This window comes from Apium graveolens, chromosome 6 (genome assembly GCF_009905375.1).
Source record: "Apium graveolens cultivar Ventura chromosome 6, ASM990537v1, whole genome shotgun sequence".
NCBI lineage: Eukaryota > Viridiplantae > Streptophyta > Magnoliopsida > Apiales > Apiaceae > Apium > Apium graveolens.
Window position 1 is genome coordinate 82,026,053 of NC_133652.1, and position 11,040 is coordinate 82,037,092.

At 33.2% G+C, this 11,040-nt stretch overlaps 1 protein-coding gene across 1 annotated transcript; it reads left to right on the top strand.

The window, feature by feature from the left end:
* Positions 1 to 3,184: 3,184 nt before the first annotated feature.
* On the top strand, positions 3,185 to 4,992 carry LOC141666942 (AAA-ATPase At2g46620-like). Its single transcript, XM_074473200.1, has one exon. It carries the CDS (start codon positions 3,338 to 3,340, stop codon positions 4,757 to 4,759), a length of 1,422 nt encoding a protein of 473 aa, XP_074329301.1. The 5' UTR covers positions 3,185 to 3,337; the 3' UTR covers positions 4,760 to 4,992.
* Positions 4,993 to 11,040: the final 6,048 nt, after the last annotated feature.

Here is an 11,040-nt window from a genome sequence, read left to right on the forward strand (position 1 = left end):
GTACAAAAGTTATTACTCGATAGGTATGCAATTTATAAATTAAGGTTCTCACTATATTTCGATATTACCCAAAATTAAATGGTACCGTAAAATAATTTTAATAGGTGGTGCTTCAACCATATATATTTAAATTATTAGTAGTGGGTGTAACCACGTCTACGATCATATATATATATATATATAATAAATTATATGTAGAGGGTGTAACCACGTCTACTCATATATATGTAAATTTAAAATAAAATTATACATTCTCAGTCTTGGCAGAATTTCGTGCTGATAACGTGTTATAAAATACTAGCTATAGCAACAATAAAAGAGTTACTAAAAAAACTATTATGTTTTATCGGAGAGAGCAATATGAGGAGGAGAAAGAGCACTTAATATAGAATGCTCGGTACATTTTGCTTTTTACCGAATGTGGCTATTTATAGTGAAAGGAGGGAACATGTACATTAAATGAATTACAAGTTTTCTACTCCTACATATAATTTTACTATTTAACCTTTGAATATAACAATCAATTCGTTACCATTATCTAATTTTTCGTGAAAATCTATTTTTATAGTGATTGTTATTTATATTGTAACTTATAAATTGGTCAAACGTCTATTGTATTAGATGATAATCTTTTGTACATGAAAATAACCCTTAGAATGCCTATCTATTTGACAATGTCATTAAATCTGTTTTTGAAAATACGTCATTTAAATCTTGATATTATCAAATGAAACGTTTATCATTTTTATAACAAGAAAGAATTACCGTGTGTTAGAGATTTTGAAAATAAATCTAAGAAATATAAACATTACTCTTAGTGAATTTACAACCACAGCTTTGTATAAAATGTAAGTCAAGTGAATTTTATAAATTATATGTAATTCTATAAATTACTAAGCCCATATTTTTTTTATCGTAGGTAACCCGCAGCCGCTACCTTTCGGCTGCGCACTGGGTAAACCCTACGGGCTCACAGCCCATATTTATTTCATGGTATTAAGTAGGGGATATGATTATAATCCTATAATTTTCAGTCACATGTTTGTTTTGTGAAAAAATAGTGAAGAATCATCCCATGATTATAATTCTTTCTCAAGATTATAATTCCTTAATTTATATTATCTCATGTTTGTTTTGTTGAAGTAAAGCTCTAATATTTGGCAGGAGTAGATATTGTTTTATCCCTCCTTTTAGTCATTTTTTAAGCCCTCCTATTAGTCATTTTTTAAGATATTATAATCCACTCATTATCCTATATGAAACAAACATAGAATTAAAAAATTTAAAGGAATATATTTCAATCATAAGTACTATCCCTTAAAATAAATGTAGAATAAAATTTTAAAGGATTATATTCTAATTATACACTCAATCCTTCTCAACAAACATATGATGGGATTATTTAATTCAGGGGACTAATTTTGATGAAATTAGTTATCCCCGATTATTATTCTGGGATTATAATCCCATGAAATAAAGATGGCCTAAGAGTGTGTTTGGTATTACTGTTGCAGACATCAACATCAGTTTTTCGCTAAAAAACACTATTGTTTGGTAAAATTTAAAAGCTGATTTTCGGAAAAATGTTTTTGACCTAAAAACTGCTGTTAGAGAAAGCAAGTCCCCATACTTTTAAAAAAAAGCTGCTTTGCAAATACTGATTTGATCATCAAATCTTACCAAAAACATCATTATTTTTAATTTTTTGCATCAAAACATATACGTATCAAAAAAATTACCAAACAGTCATCTGATTTTGCAACAACACTTTTTTCAGCAGCACTTTTAGCACTTTTTCTAGCGGTATAACAATTTTTAACAGTAATCCCAAATAAAGCCTAAGAGTGTATTTGATAACATATATTTCATCAAATGACTAGTTTTCTGTTGTTATTTCAAATTGTTATATTTGTATCAATTGTCGAATATGCCGGATTTGAAATTAAATTTAAATTATTATTATTTTTAATTATTCAAATATATTGTTTTTCGAATTTAAAATTTTAAATAAAATAAAATTTCTCAAACGGACCATAGAAAAATTTAAAATTTAATTGTACATGGCCTAAGAGTGTATAAAATTTAATATTTTTAGTTTTCCAAATATATCATTTATCAAATTTAAAATTTTAAATAAAATATAATTTCTCAAATAGACCTTAAAGAAATTTAAATTTTAATTGTACACCAGCATAATCAAACTTTTGGTCGGAGAAACCGAATAAAATCAAAATACTCACGTCTTTCCTATTTAATTTTTTGACTAGACGTCTTTCCTTCATGTAGTTGGCCTAAAAAGTTGAAATTCATGACCGTCATCCTCCACCTCAAGTGTAGTCAACCCGAAAACCAGTAAATATCATATTTTATAGACTCATACATGTAAATTCACGGAATTAAATAAAATTAACGGGTTGTTTGATTCAATTGAATATTAATTTTGTACTTTTCAAACATATATTGGATGTTTAATTGCTAATTTTTATCACCCAAAACTCATACTTTGAAATTCACTAGAAATTACATTGGATATCTTTGGAGGCATGTGGGTTTAGAAAAAGGGGTGAGCTATTAAATTTTACTTTTATTATTTCAATTTTATTTATTTAGTTAATTACAATTGCTTTTTTTGTTAATTAGTTAATTACAATTTCAATGCACATATCTTAAATATGATATATTATTTAATTTTAAATAAATTTATTTTTATTTCATTTAATGCCATTTAGTTATATTTTATTTTTAAAAAAAATATTAAACTATAATTTAATTATTTAAATTATATTTTACCCATCATACATCTTTATTAAATTTTTATTTGTAAGCGGTATAAGAACTTAGTTTTAATGTATAATTTCTTTATACATTATAATAGAAAATAAATTAGTTTTCTATTATATTTAAAATTAAATATACTTTTTCCAACACAACCAAACACATTATCTCAGGAATTATTTCTCATACCAACCTAACTTAATCCGATTATAAACTCATGCCCTTTTATGAAACAACGATGGTTGGTTTAAAAAAAAATAAAAAATTAGATATGCACTAAATTTTTAAAGAAAAAGATTCTGATAATGAAAAATCAAATATTACGATGGGCCCCAAATATTTCACCTCCCTGAAAAATTTATTGTTGATGACGGAGAATTAGTATCAGAGAAACATCGCCCCAACTTCCCATATATAACCCCTAATATACATACACAAATTGTATCTATATTTCTCTCTCAATTCATCTCATCTCTGTCGCTAAACTATATCTCTACACACATACAAATATGAATTAGATACACAAACGAGCTATACATTAATTTAAATTCATCTCTCTCTGATGATTTCTTTTACTCTGTTCGCGTTGATTATTGTCGGTTTGTTTATACTGTTACGTTTGTATTTAATTCGAACAGCTTTGTTTTCGGCTGTAAACAAGTGTTTACACTGTATTGAAGATAAAGTTCATGTATATCAATTCTTTAAAGTACCGGAATTGAATGAAAATCACCAGGAGAATCAATTTTACCGGAAGGTTTTGAGTTATGTGAACTCGTTGTCGTCGATTGAAGACTCTGATTTCACTAATTTGTTCTCTGGAAGTAAATCGAATGATATAATACTCTGTTTGGATGATAATCAGGTTGTTTTCGATACTTTTCTCGGTGCGAGAATGTCCTGGAAAAATGAAATTGATGCGAAAACTCGAAAGAGGACTTTCGTGTTGAGGATTAAGAAGAAGGATAAGCGGAGGATTTTGCAGAGTTATTTGCAGCATATTCATACTGTTTCTGATGAGATTGATCAAAAGTGGAGAGAAATTAAGCTGTTTATCAACACGGAGTTGAGTCAGCGGTGGAGATCTGTTCCGCTGGCCCATCCGGTTACGATTGATACTATGGTGATGGATATGGATCTGAAGAACAGGATTAAGTCGGATGTTGAGGCGTTTTTGAAGTCGAAACAGTATTATCATCGGTTAGGTCGTGTTTGGAAGCGAAGTTATTTGTTGTATGGACCTTCTGGAACTGGAAAGTCTAGTTTTGTTGTTGCGATGGCGAAATTGTTGAATTATGATGTGTATGATATTGATCTGTCTAAGGTTTCGGATGATTCGGATCTGAAATTGCTGTTGTTGCAGACTAGACCGAAGTCGTTGATTGTCGTTGAGGATCTGGATCGATTTTTAAGTGATAATTCAGCAGGATCGTCGGTTAGTTTGTCGGGCGTGTTGAATTTTATGGATGGAATTGTGAATTCATGTACAGGTGATGAGAAGGTCATGGTGTTTACGATGAATTGTAAGGATTTGATTGATCCTGTTGTGTTGAGGCCGGGAAGAGTTGATGTTCATATATATTTTCCGCTGTGTAATTTTAATTCGTTTAAGACGCTAGCTAGTAGTTATTTGGGAGTGAAAGATCACAAGTTGTTTCCTCATGTGGAGGAGATATTTGAGACAGGCGCAACGATGAGTCCAGCAGAGATAGCGGAGTTAATGGTGATGAACCGGAGCTCGCCTAGCAGAGCTTTGAAGTCAGTGATCACAGCCTTGCAGATAAATGGAGATGCGAGGGCGGGTAAGGCAGGGCTGAGGCTAAGCGAAAGCAAGTCACCTGATGAAGGCAGCATGTTGAGTTGGAAGGATGTTAGCTCGCCAGCAATGAAGGAAGTTCGGAAGCTGTACAACGTGTTGAGGTTGAAAAAATCTGGAGCCTCAGACCATCAGCTTCATCGTGAATTAAGTTTAATTGAACGGTGATTAGGTACAAGCATCAGATTGTTTGATTTTATACAGAATGAATTGAGCTTTTGAAGCTCAATTTTGGCTTGTCAATTATTCTTTTGTGATTGATACAATTTGTAGATTTTCAAACATAATATGCTTGTAAGTTGTAAATGATGAAGTCGATATGATCATTTAGGTAATTTACATAAACATAGATGATTTAGTTCTCCTTGTTCATGAATGAAGAAATAGTTTTCTGTTTTTCATATTTTGTTGTTTTCAAGAAGGCTCAGCAGAACCACCTATCTCTTAACTTGTTGTTGTGTATGCAAGTCCAGAACAGAACAAGTATTGTGGTCAATTTGTCATACTTCACTGTCTCAAGCGGGATTGGTATACGGTACACACTTCTGATATCGTAAGAAGCATATACACGTCTTTGATTTCGTAAGATGAATATAGGTGCACCACATAGGTATTGTAAACTCTTTCAATTCATTCTATAAATTTAGGCAGTATAAGTTGACACCTAATGTTAACAGTCCTTTTACCTGGTGCTCCTATTAGTTGCCCTCCCAAGACCCTAAACTACTACCGGGATTTTGGTTTTTAATCGACAACAAACCTATCATTAGGTTGTTGGGCACATTATTATGAATAGAATTCCAAATAATAATTCCCATCATCCATGTCTATAAGCGAGTAAAACTTATGTCTAGGGCCCCTATACTCGAGAGACCCTCATAAATTTCAAGTTTTTTTTTAAAATAAAAATGTAAGAAGTTGCATGATATATGTATTTTAGACTCTCATAAACTGATTTCGACTACGCCCTGAAATCTCGGGGCCGGCCCCGCCTATTATTAGGTTGTTTGGCACATGATTATGAATTGAATTTTGAGTAACTGGACTTCAATGTTCAACTTGAGAGTGCTTTTTTGCTGGAACGGGAAATACGCAGGATTGCAGTAGTTAAAGAGTAAGAAGACGCTGGTGCAATGATTGTAGTGTGCGTACTTTAGGAAGACAGATTCAAAAGAAAAATTGGGCCACCAAGCTTTTATACCGGCTTTACAGAGAGTTTGGTATAGTGCAACTTGAAGATGAATCTTCAAAATCTCGGTGTCACCTAACACATTATAATACTTGTAAACGTTACATATTGAGTGAGTACTAAGGCTGCCTACCCTGAAATGTATTTGTCATGTTACAAAAGTTTGGCTGTAAATTGTAGTCCCAGTTTCATGCGTCCATTCTTACCCATGTCATTCTCCATTTCCTTATAAAGTTAAGCCACCTTTATACCTTCCCAATGTGTCTTTCATAGACAGAGAGCTATAGATGACTATGACTACAACTGAGAACGATAAATAATTACTTCACATCCCTAAAGATTATTATCTTGTATTATAAAGTTAAATTAAATTTAGTATAATGCAGTGGATACTACTGCAAAATCTGCACCACAGGTTTCACTGCAACTGACAAAATTAACAGGAGTAAGAAAACAAAATAAAATACATGGCGTAGATAGGGGTGCAGTTGAAAAAATGTTATAGTAATGTGTTGGAAGGGTCACTATTGGTGTGCCGGAGGGTGCATGATTTTGTATAAGCATATGGGTGGCATTCAGTAAATGGATTCTTTTCTTGTCATTTGTCAATACAACATCCAGTGTGCATGAACAAGGCTTTTCATGCAATTGAGCTTTGTCAAGCTGCTGCTCAACATGCTTTTTATTTTTTTCAGTAATGTATGTCAATATTCCAGCCAACAAATCCGTTAACAATCTTTAGATACTGCCTGCCGTCTTAGAATCAATACCCTTTTTATTTGTTGATAATATCCCGCTTATACATATCATACTATATACGTGTGCAATTTTAGTTGTTGACATTCATTTTATGAAATCGGAATGTGAATGAACCAGGAATATAATTTACTAGGGACTTTAGAGAACCAAACCAAATTATTTCATATTTTTTTCAAATTTAATACTAAAATTTTGGTGACAATTGGCCGGATCTCACTCCAGTGTTTCAAAATTGAACACGAGATTTGTTGTCAAAAAATAAAACAAAATTGAACACCAGATCTAATCATGTTTCATGTTTTTTGCATCAAATTTCAATATGAATCGAATTTTATAAAATTTTCGAAATTGATGTTTTTTTTTGAAACACCAGGAAATGATTCCATAAATAAAAGAGCCAAAAGGCTTTACATCCAGATCTTGAAGGTTACATGGACCCGAATGGCTAAACTGCTCCAAGGCCTCCAAAGATATTAAAACAATGCTAAACTTAGACAGACTCCAACTTCGACACCAGATTTAAACATAAAACTCATAACATACGACTCAAGAGGACTACTAAACTTAAACAAGAGACTCACACAAATACAATAACTGCTAGGAGGATGGTAGCTACTGATAGATCTACTAAAACAAGCAAGAAAACCAGCTTGATCAGATGACCATCCAAGGAATAATACATCGGCTTGGTGTTGGAAGTATTACAGCAACATAAAGGTAGTTATATATCATATTTAACAAGTCAAAGCCAAGATAGCAACTAATGAAATATAATATCTAGTTAAATAACATGCATATCAATAACTATAAGAACGAAGAAAGAACAGAAAACGTACTAGTAACCATAGCTTTAAAACAATGAAAAGAAACAGAAAAACGGTGGTAGCCAACAGGTACAATGCAATAAGAAAATTAAGCAGCTGAGTCGCCAGGCCTTGCATGAAATCCTAACTGCTCTTGAAGAGATAATTGCCCCCACCTGCTGCGTTGGGATGCTTGCAATGCCTCCTCCAGGATAAAACAGCTCCGGACTTGATGTTCACAACAACAACAAATCCTACTTCGACTAGCACCTCAGTCGCCGGAAAAATCAGCAGCTCAGAATTGTGTTTGGGAGAGAAGAGAAAGCAGAGAGAATAAGAGAATGAATGTGTAGTTTTTTTATTCATCAACAATTTAGGCCTCTATTTATAGTAGAGACTGAGTGTAATGACAACCCTGACTTTAATAGACTTTAATATCAGAAATCAAAACTGCTCATTTAATACATAAATCAAAACTGTTGATTTTGAATTTAAATAAAATGCAATTGCTTCTATATTTAATCCACGCATTAAACATGTCCAGATTCATTGAATCGGACTCAACCCACTTACAAAGTGACCAAGCCCAACAAAAATAATAACCCAGCCCGACTAATAAATTAATTCTAATTAAAATATTAAATCACAAATAAATAAAATCCTTACTTTATTTATTTTCAATGTGGGACAAATGACACATTCTCCATTTCAAGCTTTTACAAGCTAATAGTTTCAACTCTATTTCTCTATAAATTTCACTAAGAAAATACTTAGATCCATATATAAAAGTTTAAATTCACATATCATGAAATAACTTTCAATCACTAGATTTTAGGATTATCATCAATAACATAATAAAAATTATGATCTAAAATCCATATTTTCTAACAATCCCCCACAAATCCATACAGAAATGCGATCAGGTTTTTCATCATGACTTGTTTTTCAGAGTCGGTACCCTTCCGGGTTTGAACCCTCCTAAGTCCTCTACTTTAAGGGCACCATAGTCGTTGACTTGTCGTCGTCTATGGAACTTGGTTATACTAAACGGATTAAGATTCAAGAAGAACGAAGAAAGAACAGAAAACGTACTAGTAACCATAGCTTTAAAATAATGAAAAGAAACAGAAAAGCGGTGGTAGCCAATAGGTACAATGCAATAAGAAAATTAAGCAGCTGAGTCGCCAGGCCTTGCACGAAACCCTAACTGCTCTTGAAGAGATAATTGCCCCCACCTGCTGCGTTGGGATGCTTGCAATGCCTCCTCCAGGATAAAACAGCTCCGGACTTGATGTTCACAGCAACAACAAATCCTACTTCGACTAACACCTCAGTCGTCGGAAAAATCAGCAGCTCAGAACTGTGTTTGGGAGAGAAGAGAAAGCAGAGAGAATAAGAGAATGAATGTGTAGTTTTTTTATTCATCAACAATTTAGGCCTCTATTTATAGTAGAGGCTGAGTGTAACTGACAACCCTGACTTTAATAGACTTTAATATCAGAAATCAAAACTGCTCATTTAATACATAAATCAAAACTGTTGATTTTGAATTTAAATAAAATACAATTGCTTCTATATTTAATCCACGCATTAAACATGTCCAGATTCATTGAATCGGACTCAACCCACTTACAAAGTGACCAAGCCCAACAGAAATAATAACCCAGCCCGACTAATAAATTAATTCTAATTAAAATATTAAATCACAAATAAATAAAATCCTTACTTTATTTATTTTCAATGTGGGACAAATGACACATTCTCCATTTTAAGCTTTTACAAGCTAATAGTTTCAACTCTATTTCTCTATGAATTTCACTAAGAAAATACTTAGATCCATATATAAAAGTTTAAGTTCACATATCATGAAATAAATTTCAATCACTAGATTTTAGGATTATCATCAATAACATAATAAAAATTATGATCTAAAATCCATATTTTCTAACAATCCCTCACAAATCCATACAGAAATGCGATCAGGTTTTTCATCATGACTTGTTTTTCAGAGTCGGTACCCTTCCGGGTTTAAACCCTCCCAAGTCCTCTACTTTAATGGCTACCGGATTCAGATGAAATGTTTCACCTTGAATCTTAATCCGTTTAGTATAACCAAGTTCCATAGACGACGACAAGTCAACGACTATGGTGCCAATCTACGACTGTGAGACATTAATGGTCTTGTCTCGATCCTGTTCGTCGAATGCTTCAAGGAATAACCCTTTCCTCTAATTGCGACCACACAATTACGTTCGCTTTGCTGGGCATCTCCAGAGATATACTGCTTTTATCTCGTCAAATGACTTGATCCCATTCAGAGTTTTAACACTCTTGCTTTTATAGCAGTGTCAGTACCTTCTAGGTTTATATGGGATAAACTCAGATACAATAGTATCATCTATGTAGCAAAGATACTACCAATTCATCCTTACAGCTTATTATTGCCACATTGAATACACTTCGAGGGATCTCCTCTCATGTGTATTGGGTTCTCATTGTTGATGAATTATGATGGGTTGACAGTCCTATCCTCAACCTTGACTTGAGGACCACTGCAGGTTCCAGTCCCTTAGTCAAAGGATCAGCTATATTATTCTGAGTTCCTATGAACTCTATAGCTATAAACCTATCAGACACTAAATCCCTTATACACTTGAGTCTAACTTGGATGTGTCTCTTTATTTTAACATTATGTTTTTTACTGCTAATCTTGTCGATAGTTTTTCGACTATCACAATGAATAGCAATAGCAGGAAGCGATCTACTTACTACAGGTATCATAGACATAAGTCCGTATAACCATTCAACCTCCGTCCCCGTGGCATCTAGTGCACACAACTCAGCCTCAAATGTAGACCGAGTCATTATAGTCTGTCTGCTTGACTTCCAGGATATTGCTCCACCAGCCAAGGTGAACACTTATCCAGTCACTCCATTTGAACCAGACTTCTTAGCTATCCAACTTGTATCACTGTACCCTTCAAGAACACCAAGAAATCTCCTGTAGTGTAAACTAAGGTACATTGTGCCTTTTAGATATTTAAGTACTCTATCAAGAGCATCCCAATGAGTTCTGTTTGGACAGCTTGTATATCTAGCCAACTTCGATACAGAATATGAAATATCTGGTCTAGTACAGTTAGCAAGATTTTGCAAGCTCCCAATAATCTGAGAATACCTTAACTGAGACACAAGCACTCCCAAAGTATTCTTGACAAGGGCAACTTTAGGATCATAGGGTGTACTAGTGATTCTATACTGTGAATAACCATATTTCTCAAGTATAGATTTCTCTATATAATGAGATTGAGTCAAGGTTATTCCCTCAGCCGACTGAATCAGTTTGATTCCAAGAATCCCACTAGCCTCAACCATATTCTTCATTTCAAAATGCCTTTTCAAGAATTATTTTATCTCGTTAATAATCTCAATATTGGTTCTAAATAATAAGATGTCATCCATATATAGGCACATGATAACACACTAACTACCTTTAACTTTGGTGTAGACACACTTGTCACTTTCATTAACCATATAACTGAATGGCAATACAGTTTCATCAAACTTTTTATGCCAATCCCTGGGAGCTTGTTTCAAGCCATAGACGGACTTGATCAACTTACATACTTTTCTCTCATTTCCAGATGCAACAAATCCCTCAGGATGGTCCATATAAATCTCTTCTTTAAGTTCACCAT

Excerpts from the sequence above, each read along its gene's own strand:
- LOC141666942 (XM_074473200.1), top strand. The coding sequence starts at position 3,338 with ATGATTTCTTTTACTCTGTTCGCGTTGATTATTGTCGGTTTGTTTATA.